Here is an 18,616-nt window from a genome sequence, read left to right on the forward strand (position 1 = left end):
CCCCATTTGTAACAATCACACCTGTCCTTATAACACAATACAATTAAACAGCACCACAAACTACATCCTCGTGCAGTTGAATCAACGCCTCTCTGTAAAAGTCTCAACAGAAACTGAGCGGTATAACCTTTATGAACCTTCAAGGACTGTTGTATCAGATTGCATTATTTTTAGCTTGGTGTACCTAACAAACTGGCAACTGAGCGTATGAACCCTTCACATAAATACCACTGCAGCACCACAGAGAAAAATAAATAAATAAAAAAACAAAACAAAAAAAGACAAAAAAAAAACCCCAAGAACACCTCATCGGTAACAAATCTGGACACAACTGGACACCAAGATGGAAATAAAGCAAAGTCCTCTAATGTGCCTCTTTATTTAAAGAAAATAAAAATGTCATTTAATCATCCTCCCAGGCCAAACAAGGTTTTTGCACCTCCAGTCAGTTCACTCTCTTTTGGGGATAGACGTGTACTGTAGCAGAAGAAAAGGCTGATGCTGTTTGTACAAGGAGAAGAGCTTGTCTTGTTGGGTGCTGCTCACACATTCATAGTGCCTGTGCCATTGGGTATGGCTCCAAAGGACCAAAGAATTACTAATATTGCACGCTCTCATTTATTCATCTCCATTCTAAACATGCTTTCCTATGTGTGTATGTATACATATTTACCGTATACATACATAGGTATGTACACCTAGGCACACACATAATTAAACATGTATAATTGTACATATATATTTATATAGACCTATAAATTTACATGTACATACATTTATAAAATTTTACACACAACGCACATTCGCCCTCAAACACACACACACACAATGCGTCTGTGAGTCTATGTTTGTTTTATGTACACATGCGCACAGGCACGCACATCAGTACAGATCTCAGACACACTTCATATCGAAAAAACGTTGGTTCCTATTAAAACAACACCAGGTTGCAATTTGGACACTTTCAATGAATTTCCAATGTTTGTTTAAAGCTGTGAAATTCAAAAAATAAAATAAAATAAAAGGAGGAAAAAGAAAACCAATAAAAGAAAACAAAACAAAAAAAAAAGGCATGGCGCTGCAACATCTGGTCTTCACTGCAGGTAAGTGGTTAATTTGCATAATGTATACAGGTTTTTAGGATTTTTTCCCTATTTTTTATTTTTTACTAAACAGCATTTCCTTTTTTTTTTATAAACCAGAAAAAACTAAACTCTACAGAGAAAGTCCCCTACCCGCAGTCTTCCGCTGCCGATAGAGTTTGACATCAAGCTGTACAGCGCAGTCGAAAACATACTTACATCTGAGCTCATTTACAGGTACAGCCATAATCAAGGCACAAAGATCTACAAGTAGATTTGTTTTTCTTTCAATTAAGTTGTACAAAATAATATTACATTTTACAGTCTGTACAGGATAATTCAACCTTGCACAGTGTACAAGTTAACAAAAAAAACAAAACCAAAAAGGAAAAAAAGAAAAGAAAAAGAAAAGAAAAGAAAAAAGAACAATACATTTTTCTCTCCCCTCCCGCCCCACCCCACCCTCCCCTCCCATCAGTATCTCTAAGCTAAAACGATGGTTTGTGTGGAAAAAAGGAGGCAGGTCCGAGTCCGTGGAGGCAGCAGGGCTAAGGTGCAGAGAGCTCAGTCCCCTTTTCCTTCATTTAAATCCTTCTTCACGTCGTCCTTGTCGTATTTTACGTCGTGTAATCTTTCGCTCCACATGTCTCTCGGCTGCTCGGTCCACCCTCTGCAGCTCGGCAAGCTAACATCGTGACAGGGTAATAAATATTGTGATGCTACATTGTGTGTATGCTTCCTCTGGAGAAAAAACAACAACAACAACAACAACAAAAAAAAAAACAAAAAAAGTTATTAAGGAACCTGATGCAAAGTGCATTTATCTCTTCATCCACTCGGTTTCCCCTCCGTCCTCTCCGCTTTCTTCGGCGTCCAGTCGTCTTCCACGCGGAGAGAAGAAGAAGCAGGTCGGAGGGGGTGACGGGGCAAAAAAATCAACTAAAAAACAAAACAAAAACAAAAACAAAAAAAAAACTGGGGCAAAGGTCATGGTGGTGATGCCGGCTTTTAACCGGCAGGTGACATACAAACATAAACACACACATATGCGCTCTCTCACATGGCATTCCTCCTACTCTTCCATTACGCACACACACACACACATTAACACACACACACACTGCCTCTACACTGAGGTCCTGTAGGTGTGTTTTTATGTATCCACACCCACCAGTTCAGGTCCAATGACAAAGCCAAAAAACAGAAGGACACGAAGGGGCAAAAAAAAAAAAAAAAAAAAAAAAAAAAAAAAAAAAAAAAAAAAAAAAAAAAAAAAAAGGAGGTAGCCCAAGGCTTAGTGGAATGACAAAAATCAAGGCATTCAAAAGGAAGGAGTAAAAGAAAAAGAGAAAAAAAAAATTAGAAGCGGCACGCAACAACTTTGTTCCCCAACCTTCCTTTTACATCGGTGAAATGGGGATGAATCTGTCTCAGAGAAAAAAAAAAAAAGAAGTACAAAAAGCTAAGAAGTTAAGAAGAGGAAGAGGATTTGACACACTTCAGTAGTACTTCATAGTCCTCGACAGGAGGGGGTGGTCAGGGGTTGTTGAGGGTTTCTTTGGGGGAGGAGAAGGGTGAAGTTTTGGGGTGAAGACGAGGAGGAGGAAGAGGAGTAGGAGGAAGGAGGAGGAGGAGGAGGAGGAGGAAGAAGGGTTCGTCAAGGATGCAGAATGGTGGAGAAAAAACACAGAAGGCTGACAGCGGCGGTCTCCCATCACAAGAGTTCGTACTGCCGCAGGTGCATTCTCTGGATGATGTCCCGGCAGTCGTTGAACACCCGCCGGATGTTCTCTGTGTCCACGGCACAGGTGAAGTGGGGGTAGCAGTAGTGTCTGCCGTCGCCGCTCGCAGTGCTGATCCGCTGAGGGGAGAGAGACCAGACACAGATCAGGGGGGTGTCACTTCATCTCTGATATGACCGAAGGAGACGAGGTTCAAGCTCCTCTGGTGTTTTCAACTGTGGAGTTCCTTCAACGAGCCTGTGTCCAAGATCAGCCCCTCGTTCCCTCATTCACTCAGTAGTGAGCAGTGAATTGTAGTTTCGATCACTTTCTAATCATCATCATCATCATCATCATCATCATCATCATCATTTTGCATCATCATTCAGCGTTGCATTGTGTGCGTCGTCTAAGAAAAATACAACAGTCTTATCCTTTAACTAGCTCCATTGCCTGAAACTCTAGCTTTGAGTGGTTTGAACACTTCACTGTCCTTTACCATCTTCTGACTCTTTATTTTCTGCACTTTGTGGATACCACTACCCTAAAACTACTAATAATAAAGTATCAATATAAATAACAAGCATTGAAGTTTATCCTTGACCTTGGAAACTGTATCAGGATATATTTAACTGTTATGTAATGTAGCAGCAAACAACACCAGTTAATAAGTGGACCTTGAGTTCAGATTATTTATTAACTGTTCACCGTATAGAATTTTTAAATCAATAACAGGCAGGTCATTCAGCGTCAGCAGGAGTGTTTTATCAAGTTCTACATGAAATGAACAGCTGGTATACTGTATGTATATGGCTTGAATCCAGCAGCACTGAGAACTGAGTTATGAATTAACAGGACACGGCTGTTCACGGCTGGACACTCATTAACTTCAGCTCACTTCAAACAGCCCACATATACTTACAAGAAACTCGTCTCGGATGAAGAACTTAGCTCTCGTCACTCTCGGGTCTTCGCCAGGTTCGGGAGTTGCTGAAGCAACAACACATTGACAGTTAACACAGACTGATGTGATACAGTTAAACACTGGACAAGGACATGAGTGTTAGAGGAGCACAGACCTTCATTTGGTATGGTGTAGCGAGCATATTCAGGGAAGTAGTCTTCAATTTTGGATTTTCCAGCTAATACTTTCTCAGCCAGCATGTCCTGCTTGTTCAGGAATAATATGACCGATATAGTGCGTAACCATCTGAAAAAACAAATCCACAAACGCCATTAGAGGAGAAACAGCAGCACTGCATGCAGAGGGGTCAATAACAGGCAGCATGGCTCCAAATGTTTAAGCTACAGCGCCCTATAACAACAAGCTGTTACTATTTGTATGTACAGTATATACTTCATCAAGCCAATATTGTGTGGTCTGATCTTGGCCAAACAAGTCCAAGTTAAATTGCTGAAAGAAAGTTAAACTGATGAATGACTGGTGCTCTGAATATCAGTTCGATTTCTTATGACTACATTTTACAATGAACTGTTGCTTTAAACTAAAGTTAACCTGATATATTTAAGATGAATATTAGATGCTGGTCACAGCATCTGCAAGAATATGACTGCAGTAAACTTGCTTTTTAAATTTTATTCAAAACAATTCTTTTTTTTTTAAAGGACAAAACAAACATCAGCAATGGAGAATGCATTTATTGGACTGTTTTATGTCCAAATGTTTAAATGAATTCACTGTTTGATCCTTCTCTCCTGTTTTAAGAGAAATGTCTCCCCTAACTCTGCAGGGAAAAGTCAGTCACAAATCCTTAAAGTCGTCTAAGAACATTTTTTAGTTAATGTCTTTTTTTTTTTCAGACAACCAGTTGAATAGAGGTTGAGATACAGGTTGCTTCTTAATATGACTTCTGTCCAAAATGAAATATCTAATTGTGCTTAGGAATCTCATCACCTAAAATATATCTTCGGATTAAACGCATTTTCCCAAAATATATCATTCTTTTCACATGACCAGCAGATGTGAGAATGATTAGCACTGAAGTGCCCACACAGTCTCTCCACAGCACTGCTGCTGATGTATGATGTGGTTTATTTTTGAATTCAAACCAGTTTTAAAGATTACATTTGTTTTATTGGTTGAAGCCACTGCACTTCACTGAACTTTTATTCTTCATTTAAAAACCAGGACATGTCAAGAGAAGACTGAACTGAAACCACTGGACTCAAGTTTTGATCCATTTGAATTAAAACTAAAAGAAAAAATCTAAATCCATCCCCCCATTTGATTCAACCTCCTCGCACCACCTGCATGTTTGAGGCGAGCCTCCGCAGATAAACGACACTAAGACAGCAGAGAGTGAGAGGAAGTAGGAATGAAAGAGCAGAGAAACGTTAACCCAGCTCAAACCTCGCTCATGTTCCTATCTCACCTGTTGTTCCAAATACTGCGGAAGAGGTCCAGGGCTTCCCGTAGCCTGTTGGTGTTATTGTCTTCCCTTATTACCATGTTGTAGCTGCTGCTGGCCACCACGAAGATGATAGCAGTGACGTCTGGAGGGAAGAGCACAGGTACTACATCAGAGTCTGTATTTATCAAACTTTTAAAAGCTGAATTTTGGACTTAAGAGAAAGATGAAAATAAAACTTTTCACTTTTACACTTGCTCACAAACTTAAGAATAAAAACTATTTATCAAACTTCTTTTGATTTAGAAATGAAAGTTACGGGAGCTCTACAGGTCTTAGATAACAGCAGTACGGAAACAAGCGGAGCACACCTTTGTTTTCTGCCTGATGATGATTATAATAGTACAAATAATAGTAATAGTAATAAGAATAAGAAGACCACCCCAAAACACTTATCAGTGGTGCAAACAAACAATAATAAGTCTTGCATTGATTTTATTTACTTGTCAGCATGGCACTAAATTAAATGATTTCTCTGACGTCATCTCTATTTACACATTATAAATATATTAGATTGTTCCCATGTTATATATTCTGAGACATTTAAAGATTTCACACCAGTAAAATGAACCTTTAAAAAAATGATAATTATATACTGTAATTGCAGAAAAACATTGAAGAAATTGGAAGGATTTCTTTTAAATAATGTACAATGTGGCAGGTGTAGGGTTAATCTACAGTATATCTCTGATTGGCTATTCCTTCACTGAGAATACATATGATCAATCTCACTGGAGAGCTGCACCTGGCCTGGAGTAGAAGTAAGTCGCTTGATAAATGTGTCTAAACAATGAAAGGCAGCTGTTTGACATCTGACATGTGTAGAAATGACCTAAGAGCAAGAGATGAGGTGACGCTGAAGCTGGCAGCAAATACTTAAAGACAGACGAGGTGTGATGGGAGGAGACGGTGTTTGGGTCGAGGATGTACAGTGTGACTATCTGAAGAGAGATAAGAACAAAGAGGCAGAGAGTCTCACCGTTAAAGCACTGGATCCATTTTCTCCTTTCATCTCTCTGGCCCCCAACATCAAACATGCTGTGGAGGAGAAAAAATACTGGGTCAGACTCTAGACACAACAACACACTCGCTGCTGCCCTCTTGTGGTCACAGAGTTCATATCTCTGCTGGGACAGGACTGAGGCCGTCAGGTACATATTGTACTGTAGTTGGCTGGCGTGAGAAACGTTACACACCACTTTTATTTTAACAATTATTCATATAAAGACATGTTTATTTAGATCGTCACGAGCAAAAGATCAGTTTTCTGTCTCTCTCCGGCTAAACCTGCTCCTGATCTAAGGTCTGGTTTGCGAAAAGGGATTGTAGATCTTAATGGAACCAGTCCGGACACATGAATAATCCATTAATGAATAAATAATATGAAGAACAGCATTATTTGCACGGACTCAGTACCCTGTGTGACCCTGGCTGGATGTTTGGAAGTCATCACAGATGAATAATGTAAAATGCACCCCCAAAGGGAAGTCGTGTCCCAGAGCTTTTTTATCAATCATTTGGGATGATATAATTTGATACAAAGGCCCGTTTCAGATGGTAGAATAAGTCTGTTGTGTCTGCGACTGCGGAAATGGGTCATCTCATCTGACATCATCAAGGCAGTTACGGAACATTTACTCAAACTTTTATCGGCAGCTCTTATAACTGCGAGCAGCGGTCAATAAGTTTGAGCTGGCTCAGAGATCACACCGGTCGACCGCAGGCCATTCCTCTGAGATTTTTAGATGACTGTCGAGGTTTTGACTTTCGCTCTGCTCATTATCAGTCTTTTCATTCATTCTGTCCACATGTTTGTGCATACGTGTATTCTTACCAGCCTGCTTTTCCCACCAGCAGAATCACCTGACCTGCTCTTCCTCCCCACCAACCTGCTCACCCTATCCCTCATTAGTTGCCTTGTATATACAGCCCTCCTCATACCTGATTGTGTTTTTGACCTTGCCTGTGTTTTTTTGGGATTTTTCCTGCTTGGATTGGATGGATGGATGGATGTAAAGATTACTTTTACATCTGCCCCTAGTCGTGCTCTTGGGTCGCTTTCTCTGAGAACTTTGACAGAACTCTGACGTTCTTTTCCGCCTCAGCTTCCCGCCGCCGAGCAGGTTTGGCTTCAGTGTTTTGTGAAAGGACGAATTGCTGTTACGGGACACAAACTTATGACATTTCAGGCTCTTAACACGAGGCCAAGGTAAATATAGCAATAACACCCGAGAGGGCATTCTTAAAACTGGTATTATTGGTGCAACAGTGATGCAATATGGAGGTACTAAGAAATGTTTTAAAAAAAGAAAATTATTCGCAGAAACTAAAAAAACGCCTGGAGAGCCTCCTTTTCAGGACTGGGTGACAAGAGTTAGGACAAGTTGCTGCATAAGAATGAACGTCATGCCGGATGTGGACAGGACAGAAAAACTTTTGTGGGGCATGTGTGTTTTTTCTTTTCTTTTAATGTGGAAGGGTGATTGTCGAAGCACACTGACATGATTTCCATGTGGGAGTTATTTATGGACTTATTTGTTTTTCCTGCAGGGTTTCTGAAGGGTTGACCAAGTAAAATTCATGACTTTCTAAGACATTTTTAATACCACAAAGAAAGTAATTTAATACTTGTTTCACAATCATGATGAGTAGAATATGAAAAATATCAATGACAACCAGTACGAATGATAAGGCCTCAAATTCCAGCTGTATACAACTATAATTTCTATTATTCCTAATTAATTAATCAGTAAACAACCTTGATGAGCAGCAAAACATGGGCGGAGGAATTAGCCGATTAAAAAATGACTAATACAGTAAGGTCTGGAACAATAGACTTGTCCGTTCTTGCTAAGAATCACCAACAGAAAAATCTTATAAATAACATTATTGCCTGTTGCTTATTACTATCTTCTAAGGCCTCTTGTAAGACCTGCAGATATTCTGATTGTCCCTCTGTTTCTGCGTTTGGTGGGAATGAGAGTTCTGTGTTTTATATAGGCTTTATTTTTTCCGAATTACAGTACTAAAGTTAGATTTCAGAATAAAATTCACAAGTCACAAAAAGGTATTTGTTTCAGAGTTTTTTTTTGGCAGCATTTATATGATGAGAAATGTATGACCAAGCTCCGAAAAAAAAGTTACGTGACCAAAGAATAAATTAGATGCAAACATGTCTTCATCATGTGTATCCCAGTAAAAGCTGAGCAAAGACTTACTGAAAGTTCACTTTGTCTACTTGGAACCTCGTCTCGAAAATCCCTGAAGTTAACACTCGGCAGCGTAACAGGTCCTGTGAAACATGGGAACAGAGGAGAGATCCAGTTCAGGAGAAAGGCTTTGAGGGCGATTCGTAGCCCTGATAGTGGGCAGATGAACAGGAGGACTCACCTGGTCCGTTGGTGTGTAGTCGCTCTGTCTTACAGAGTCAATTCTGTCCAGGAAACTGCAACAGAACAGAAAAAGAACAGACTCAGATTTTGCACTTTATCCATTTCTACAGGGTGCAGGAACAACAAAGTCATTGAGATTTACCTGCATTAAACATTTAATGATACTACATAAGAAAACTAGGAAATAAATGACATTTATCTCCATAAATACTGATTCCACAACCAGAAGCAGTGAATAACGTTTCATCTCAGGAAAACCCAAAGCCACTTTCATGCTAAACCAATCCAAAAACAAATGAATCCATTTAAATGAACACATCCATTAACTGCAACTGTATCACACATCTTCAAATCTGATCACATCACAAATGGGATGTTACTTATTAAATCCATCTCTTGTGCAGCACCAGTTTGAAATGAATATTAAGCTCATGTTCATGTCATCTACAGTGAATGCTGCAAGAGGCGGCCGCCATGTCTGACTCCCTGTAGAGGCTCGACAGGCCGGTGTTAAGGCAGATGGTTACCACAAGAGGGCAGGGCTGCTCAGTCTGAGCTATTTTGGTCTGTCTCTAGCCAGAGTGATTACATAAGGCGGTTATTGTGGAGGTTAGACAGCTTGCTGTTGCCGTCTCTTCACTACTGAGAGAGCATGTGCAGCGGTAGCAGCAGCAGCAGCAGCAGCAGCAGCAGCAGCAGCTGGGCCTCTCTGCAGCACAGCAGGCAGGCTCAGGACACTGAGGCTGGGGACACACAGTCACTCAGGCCCCTGGATGGTCTGGATCACGCCATGAAAAGACCACAACAAAGCCGACAGAAGGGCCATAATGCATCTAGGCTAAAACAAAGACTGTATTAATACAGTACAAAGGAAAAAGCACTTAGAAAGGTATTTGATGTGACTGGTTATGTATACATCAATAAAAGAGTCCTTTGACACTCAATAGGTCTCTTCAGTACAGTTTAGACATTTAGCTTCCCTTAACTGACTTAATACAGGGGCAACAGTGGACCACACTGGGGTTAGAAATTAAAATAAAATACCCTTGAAAATACTGGTAGTAGGAATGTTTGTCAGCACCAAATGGAAATGAATTGTAGAACTCCCTAAAGAGCCTTAAAAGTCACAGAAAGGGACAAAAACCTCTCTCTATTTTGCAACAAAGATTTGTAACTACTGGTGAATTTGGTAATCGATTTGTGGATCAACAGAAAATAATGCTGCAACTTTTTTTTCTTTTTAAAAAAAAATTATTTAAATGTGTTTTTTTCAGCAAAAAAGCCACATTTTACAGTCCCAGCTTCTTAAATTTACAGTTTCTCCTCATCCTTAATTGTGAATAGATTATGTTTGGGCTTTAGACTTTTGTTTTGACAAGTCACAATATTTGAATAACTTGGGTTTTAGGTAATTGTGATAGGAGTTTTCAATAAGTTGTTAGTTACAGTCCAATATGTTAGCCTGGATTATTCCTACATTAAAATCCAGGAAAGGAAATAAAGATTCATTTCAGGAAACTGCCTTGCCAGGGACCTGACAACAATACTATTAAAGAAAAATAAAGAAAACTACAATAGCGAGAAAGGTTCTAAGTGTATTTTTGTATGGGAGTAAATGAAGTAAAAGATACAGCAGAGAGGATGAAGGTGCGTCAGGTATTTCTTGAAGAGAAGAGAAGTTGGTGAGTGACTCTGGTATGTAGGACACAAATGTGGACCAAACAGCCTACTGCATCTCACCGTCCCTCATTTTTCACCCAAACCGTCTGTGGCTTCAGGATGCCACAAGACCAGACAACATGACTGCAGCATACAAAAAAAATGAATGCATATTGGACTAATAGTCAGGGTTTGGGTTTCTGTTTGGTTTCAGCCTGGGATAGTTGACAGTTCATGCTCAATTCAGCCCTTAAAAAAAAAAAGTAGCCCACCTCACACACCCATCTAGGATGAAATGACCAAGAATGAATGGTCCATTATGAAGCATTAGATAACAGAGACCCCGCTCATGTGCTCTGACAACAATGTTTTCATCACAGCGACTTTATTTGTGCCTTACACAAAAGGAGAAGTAAGGCTATTTCTGAAAGAGCACTCGACTTTCTCACACAGAGTTCATGTTCATATGCAAGCTGCAGCTACTGTATCTCCAGACACAACACACAGTGAGGGGGAAAGGAAAGGAGTATATATATATGTGCAAAATGAGCTACATTCAGTTTAATACTAAAAAACTACATGTAATTTCTGTTGGTATATGATTAAATCTGCAAGCAAATATTATGACATCTTTTGATTTGGTTTATTTGGTTAATTGTTTAATCTTTGAACGGTCACAAAAATGACAGGTGCATATCAAATTTTTCCACAGCCTTAAGTGACATCTAAAAATTGCTCATTTATTATTTTAGTACACACTGCACTCTGTACTTATTAACCAGACGAGATACGTGTGCCAAATCATCTCCGCAGGCTGATCAGAGGTCTAATCTAGTATGTAAAATTCCCACAATTCTTTTCTGGCTACAGTGGAGGAGTCCAACGCTTCCACCCCAACCTTTGAACAGTTGTTACTTTTTGGCCAAGCTGCAAAACTGAACTGATGGACCTGAACTTTAACCTCTCTATAAACACTAAAGGCCTGAACCTGGAGATTAAATACACCCTGTTCTGACGGGCAGGCGCTCATATCTTTTTTTTTTTTTTTTTTTTTTTTTTTTTTGTATCCTGTGATCTTGTCCAATAAACTGTAGGCAGTTGAATCGAAGTTTGATTTCTCCTGCTCATGAATCCTTTTGAAACCTGAAGATGTAAAAACTATAAAATATTTCACAAGAAAGAAAAGAAGCAAAGATTTAAAATAAAAAGTAAAAAAAAAAATATATATATAAATATACACAAAATAATTATATGAGAATTTTGTTATTTTTCTAATTTCTTACCCAGGATATCGTTTCATTTAGAGCTGCAATTGATTGATTAGTCAGTAGATAGAAATTTTGATAATCAATTATTTGTTTCAGTCATTTTTCAAGCAAAAAGAGACTCAGATTTCAGAATCTCAAATGACAAGATTTGTTGTTTTTCAAATATTTTGGGTTTTTGATTTCAGATGGAAACAAAACAAGACATGTGAAGATGTGGTGGGATTTTTTTTTTCATAGACATTTCATAGAGTAAATGATTTATCCAAAAATAATCCACAGATTAATCGATAATGAATAAAATCATTTGTTGCAGCCTTTATCTTGTTAATTTACTTACTGGCTTCCCAGCATCCAGGTTAAGAACCACAGCTCTAGCAGACAAAACTGATTCAAACAAAGCAGGTTTCAAAATGTTTGTTCTTCTCCAATATATAAGGGCTGCAACTAATATTTTTCTAATTTTCGTCATTGATTAGTCTGCTGATTACTTCCTCAACTAATTGTGTCATCTATAAAATGTCATAAAATAGTGAATCATGTCCACCACATACTCCTAAAGCCATAGCTGATCATCACATAAGACAAAAAGGCAGCAAATCAAATTCTAAGAAATCAAACCACGTTGACATGACAAATTGATGTTTAATCCATAATCAAGTTAGTTAGTTATTTAGTGTTGATCAACTACACAGTTCATCAATTTTTGTTTCTTTGTGTTGAAAAAGCTACCAAGTGTGTTTTAGTGTGAAATGAATGTAAGCAAAAAAAAAAGAAGAAATCACACATCATCTTCTACAAAAATACACATCTGGAATGACCTCAGCAACATGCAGAGGTGTTGTGTGACTTTGCTTTGTAGTCGTACAATAAGTTGGAAACACATTTAGCAAATCACACTATTAATGACATCTACTTTTTTCAATTAGTGCTTCTCTGGGACTAAGACGAACACAACCAGCAAACCCATCTGACTGTGTTTAAAAAGACACAACAGAGTTTCACACACACTCATCTCGCCTGAGCAGACACAGACACGTATTCACACACAAAACCTCCAGCTTTTACCCCATCGCTCCAACAATGTGGGAGTATTTTTAGTAAGCCTTCCTTGCAGAAACCTAGCTAGGTTATAATTACTGAGCGCTTTGTGACTGCCATGTGACAGAAGTACTATTGGTAGAGCACTGGAGAGCCAAATATAGTCCTTGTACCCAGCAAGAAAAAAAAAGAAAGAAAGAAAGAACAAGGGTCCTGGATCCAGGAAAAATGCAGTAAAAGATAACATTGATTAGCGAGTGGCTGTCCAGATAGTGCCTTATCAAAAGGTTTAGGTGCAGTTTTCAGTGACTCCAGCTGTTCTGGTCGAGTGCTACGAGGAGACGAGCTGCGTTTCAGGTCCAAGTAAATCTGTGGTTTGTGCTGCTTTCTCCAGTTTCCTCCCAGAACTGTTTCCAGATCATTATGTGATGTGGTCATTCTGGGTAAATGAGTGGATTGGAGGAATAAAAGGCTAGCGGTTTTTCACATTGTTTTTAATATGTCTACAGCACCTACATGGAAAATTTTCCCACTTTAGACCATCAAACGACATTAATCCACCTGTAATTACTCACTCATCTTTTTATTCTTCCACACTGTCCCCCACCCCCCCCACCCCACATCTAGAGGCCTTTTACTATTCCATAACAGTTTGTTCTGAATTGGCAGGTTAAATTTAAAAAGTCCACTACTATCTTGTCTATTACAGTCCCTCTGTCTCTGTCTGCAGGGCTTGGTTGTCTCTGTATTTAGCCAAAACACATTGTACTCGTCCTGCGGGCCAGTCTGTGTTGCTATGTATAGGCTTTGTTGTGGACAGTATCACTTGACTTGGCCTGGTCTTTCTGTGTTGTTGGCCTCATCTTTCCATAAAACACAGACACAAGCATGACTACACACACAGACACACACAGACACACCAATATGTTGAGGGACAGTTGATGCTGGGGGGCCTCAGGCCTCAGCCCCCACGTGGTCCAGGTCACATGTTGCTGCCCATTGAGCAGAAAAGGGGGTAGAGGGAAGACGGTGGTGGTACTGGAGAGGCGGAGGTATTAAAATGCTCCATGCCGGGGCTCGGGGGACATGGGTCACCCATCTCTATGGGGGCTTCTTCCTGAACCAGGGTGCCGATACAAGCTCTTGTTCCATTAGGTCGCTTTTGGAGAGCGACAACAAACAAACAAACAAATGAACAAAGGAACAAACAAACAAACAAACAAACAGGCCTAAATACAAATAAAGCTACAAACAAGACAAAGTAGCCAACCGGCAAAGAAGTGAACCAAACGGCAATAATTGAGTTTAAACACTCAAATTTGTGCCAAAATAAACCGAATGTATCAAGACAGCATGTGTGCAAAAATAAAGAGTCGTTTGTGAACATGTAGAAAGAGGAAAAAGACAGAGAGAGGTTGCAACAATGCTGGGGTGAAGGCCGGAAAAAAAAAGTCCCCTCCAACAGACAGTCAACCTTCACACCAACCAGCAGCGCCCGGCCTCATGTGCTCATTTGATAATTGGGTTGACTTTTTACAAATAGTGGACCATCTTTAATTAGCAGAGCAGAGGATCCAATCAATAGTTTCCATATTTTGAGCCGCTCAGGCCAGCATAATGGACTTTCACTTTAGTCTGCAACTGACTGGTGACAGAGCTTTAAAACTCTCTGCTGGACACGGCAGCAGCATCACAATGCTAAAGCTTTATTTAAATGTTTGAGTTTACAGGCTTGTACATATTGTTCTGTGTAATATATTCACTCTGGCTCAGTTGTTTCTCATAATTATTTTGCTATGACCATAGAGAAATATTTAAAGCAACGAATCATGACATTCATTTGGAAATAATTGGGAGAACAAAAGCATGAGCAACAATATTCACCCTTGATGAGTAAAAAAAAAAAAGAATGGAAAGAGCACCATCTAAAGGGACTCACAAGGTAATTTACGGGAAACTGACGGCAAATGGCATCACTGTTCCGACCACACTAGTTTAACAAACAAATGATGTCTGGGAAATGCAAAAAGCAGAAACATGACAGTACAGAGAGGACTGCTCATCACTAACCATGATATTAAATAAATAAATAAAACAAACAAAATCATCTTCGGGTCTGGAGCAGAATCTAATGACTATTTTTAGTTAACAGTCAATTATTGCCTGGATTAAAATATTAATTTTGTCAATAAAATGTCTGAATATAATAAAAATGTAAATTTCCTAGATTCCAATGTGACGTATTCTTGTTTTGTTTCACCAAAAGTCTAAACCCAAAGATACTGAATTTACTATGATATAAAGAGATAATTGGCAAATAATCCTCATACTGGAGCAGCGGGAAACAGCAAAGGTTTGGTGTTTTTCCTCATACAATTTATAAAAACTTTACCGATTAATCGATTATCCGACTAATCGTTTCAGCTCGACTTGGATCATTCCTCTAATGACATGCCTGTCAAACTGTAATCTAATATCTCAGCTTTAAAACTTTTCCTTCATGCTTCATCTGTCTTCTCATACGCCACCACCCAGCGTCCGAACAAAACCAGCTGCACAACACAGCTCATCATTGAGCTGGTACAGCACACGCAGCCACGTGCAGCGGGACCAAGTGAAGGTGGAGCTGTGCAGGATCCTGGTCACCTGGTGGAAAGATCTGAGCCCGAGGTTCAACTCATCCATCCAAACAGGAACACTGTGCAGTTTGGGAGATGGATCTGAAACTAGACAAATCCATCAACGGCTCAGTGGGTACTTCCTAAATATAGGAGCAAGAACGGAGACACTCCTGAAAGTCAAACCAAATCTTGTGTAAACAAAAGTGCCTGCTTTATCTCAAGGCCGCCAATTCGCCTTCCAGGGCCGCATCAAGTCATGGTTTTGAAAGGTGTTGTATAAAAATGTAAAATACATTGTAATGCCCTTTTGTCTCTGTTCAGTGTCTACGTGGACCATTACATTACCTCTGCTTAAAATAGACTCAGCCCCCAAATTCAGTGTTTGAGCCACAGTGGGGACTCAGGCCTGAACCATGTCCCATGTGGAGCTCCCGACAACAGTTCTCACAGTGAAATTGACTTATGGGTTCCTCTAAATAATATTGAAGCCCAACATCGATATACTATCTGTCAGCTACTGAATTAGTCTGTGCCAAAAATAGAAAACCAAGTAAAAATAGTCTAATCAACAATATTGAGCAGGTTTCTATTCTCTCGCCCGCAAACAACCGCAGCCTCCATGTCAAATTAGTTGTTCCGCCAGGAAGTCGACCGGTGACCCAGTGAAAGTGAGCTTTTCCTCTTTTCCCCTAATCAAAACTCAATAACCAATGACTAATATCAGACAGGGGAGTCTACGGTATCAGTGAAGATTGCATAAGCCTGAACTGAGCTTTCTCAGGCTGAAGTGGCTGGTGATTAGAAATCAACCATGATCAATATGAGGAAAGAAATCCTCAATAAAAACAAGTTCATATCTTTACTTTTTTTTTTTTTTTTTTTTTTTAAATCTTATTGTAAGATGTTAAACACGTAGATTTTCCGGGTGAGATTCAGTTAGAGCTGGAGTTGAGCGGTGCAGGCCTCTGTGCTGTTTGTGTAGTTCACAAACAGGCCTCCGGGTGGCATCCCTTCGCTCCTGCTGCACACAGGCTCTCTCTTCCACACTGACCCTGCCTGCTTTTAGCAGCTGGGTTCCCATGGCAACCCCAGTCAGTCCATACCACTCCTCTCTCTCTCTCTCTCTCTCTCTCTCTCTCTCTATCTTTCTCTCTCTATCCCCCTGTCTCTTCCTAAGCCAGGCTGCACTTGTATCCTTCCATTCCCAGACTCTCCCATACATCAACACAAAGCAGAACCATGCTCTGTGCTAGCTTTCCACACTGTGTTTGTGTGTGTGTGTGTGTGTGTGTGTGTGTGTGTGTGTGTGTGTGTGTGTGTGTGTGTGTGTGTGGTGGGAGGGCACAGCAGATTTGGGCTTATGAAGACAGATTATTTAAGAAAGTGTCACCGTTTCAAGCACACAACCAAAAATAAGTCTAATTTTCAGCGAAGGGAGGACTGTAATGTGTTGTGTGTAGCATGTAAAGAGACACAAAGTTACTGAATTCTGTCACATCCTGGCAGACGCCGTGTCTGTTGTGATAAATTAGATGCACAGGGTTATATGAGTTGAACTGTGGGGATAATTGATAAGGATGTTACAAGTCACGGAGCAGTCAATAGGAGTCCCGTGAGATGGGCCTGGTTACGGTAATACACGCTGGAAAATTACCCTTTATGGCCAAGTGGTAACTGTTGTGATGTTGTGACGGCGATGTAACAACCCAAATCAAAAACTCACAGCCGCTTCAAATGCAGCTGGTCTGTACAAACTCCAAAGTTATTTTACTCTGTTGTTTCTGTGATAGCAGCACATCAGGGGAAATGGACTCGAAGTGATTTGATGTGTTGGTGATAAGCGGGATGTGTGTACAGAGTAATGAGTGTACAGTGTCATTACAGGGTCAGAGGACCCACACGGGTACTGCAGATTATTTCAGTGCTTCATTGTAAAAATAATATTAATCAGATTGCTGTTCAGTAAAATTAGATCCTTTTCTTTCATCTCCACTTTCTGAATATACTGGACTAGAGCAGTAACAATTAGTTCAGTAATCGATAAATTGCTTGACAAAAAAATTATTCGCCAACTATTCTAGTTATGGATTAATTGTTTAAGTCTTTTTTCAAGCAAATATTCTAAAACATACGCTGCCTCCAACTTCATAAAAGTGAAAATGTGCATCCTTTATTTGTCTTGTGCGATACTAAGTTGAATATCTTTAGGTTTAGTCCTTTTATCCTGTCAACACTAGCAATTTAAAGCTGTCACCTATTTTCCAGGATATGATGGGCATTTTTCACAATTTTCTGATATTTTATAGAGCAAAAATATCAACGGATTAATCGAGAAAGTAATGGGTAGATTAATCAATAATAAAAACAATCATTAGTTGCAGCCCTACAGTGGATGAGAAATGGCAGAGAACAAACACAATGTCTAGTTTATTTGATAGCAAAATGCTAGTGGAATCTAATGCCAGCCCAATTAGCATTAACATCCTCTAATAAACTATGTTGTGTCCGGTGTGTGTCTGAAAGCACAAGGGGACAGCAGTGTATGTATGTTATAGGTTTAAAGACTTATGGGGTCTATAAAATATAAGAAAATTGTGAAAAATGTTCATCTCAATTTCTTAGTGATCAAGGTGATGTTATCAAATTGCTTTTGTTTGTCTGACCAACAGACACAAGTGTCATGCTGAAGAACCACAAAGCATAGCATATTGTCTTGTCGGGACACTTTAAGATAGATATGGACCAGTCTCTATTTGGTGGTCATCAGTACTGAGATGCTCCAGAATCCCAGGTTAAGAATGCCTACAACAATAAATCATCCAACCAAAACCGCTGAACCATGGCTTGTGCTGGAGCCGGATGTTTACTTAAGTTAGCCTCTGAGCTACCTCCTTCAGGCTAGCCTGATGAAAAACCCCACAGCTCAATCTGTCTAGGGAAACAAACCATCTTGACAGAGAAATATAAAAGGTTTCTATAAATAGCTATGCCCCCCCCCCAACCACATTCCACAGGAGGTGAAAGTTGAAGCTTGTTTGACTAGTGGCTGAGGTGGAGGGAGACCTTTTGCCTGGGTGTGGCTGGACACTGCTAACTGCTAGCCTCACTGCTAACCAGGCCTACAAGCTACACAACCTATAGAGCGACAGTACACAAGCAAGCCAAACTCTGAGCAGGCACTGAGGGGTCTGAAATTAAATGTGATACAAAACATGCTAATGTCAACGCTAAACACACACATGGTCATGTGGTTTTTGGTGGATTTAGCATGGCTCCAAGTCTGCTGTTGCTCACTCTGGTGAGGCAACAGGGAGAGAGTGAGGAGCTGGGAGCCCCTGTCATGATTAGACAGCAAAATGTCTCCTCGCGTGTCAAACCCCGCTTTGATCAATTCAGACCCCCCCAC

General features: G+C 39.9%; 1 protein-coding gene across 3 annotated transcripts in view; it reads right to left on the reverse strand.

Annotated features, from left to right (window-relative positions):
• Positions 1-1,655: 1,655 nt before the first annotated feature.
• The window catches only part of LOC111658409 (guanine nucleotide binding protein (G protein), alpha activating activity polypeptide, olfactory type), a 50,252-nt gene continuing 33,291 nt past the window's right edge, over positions 1,656-18,616 (reverse strand). For all 3 annotated transcript variants that reach the window (XM_087175281.1, XM_023410927.2, XM_023410928.2), the window contains 7 exons: positions 8,623-8,677; positions 8,451-8,524; positions 6,212-6,270; positions 5,197-5,317; positions 3,883-4,013; positions 3,726-3,793; positions 1,656-2,943 (listed from right to left, as the gene is read on the reverse strand). In XM_087175281.1, coding sequence (XP_087031407.1) covers positions 2,797-2,943; positions 3,726-3,793; positions 3,883-4,013; positions 5,197-5,317; positions 6,212-6,270; positions 8,451-8,524; positions 8,623-8,677 — 655 coding nt within the window. In that variant the 3' untranslated portion in view covers positions 1,656-2,796. The remainder of the gene's footprint in view (positions 2,944-3,725; positions 3,794-3,882; positions 4,014-5,196; positions 5,318-6,211; positions 6,271-8,450; positions 8,525-8,622; positions 8,678-18,616) is intronic.

Source organism: Seriola lalandi, unplaced genomic scaffold (assembly GCF_002814215.2).
Source record: "Seriola lalandi dorsalis isolate HSWRI2012SDOR001 ecotype SW California unplaced genomic scaffold, Sedor1 jcf7180002054441, whole genome shotgun sequence".
Lineage (NCBI taxonomy): Eukaryota > Metazoa > Chordata > Actinopteri > Carangiformes > Carangidae > Seriola > Seriola lalandi.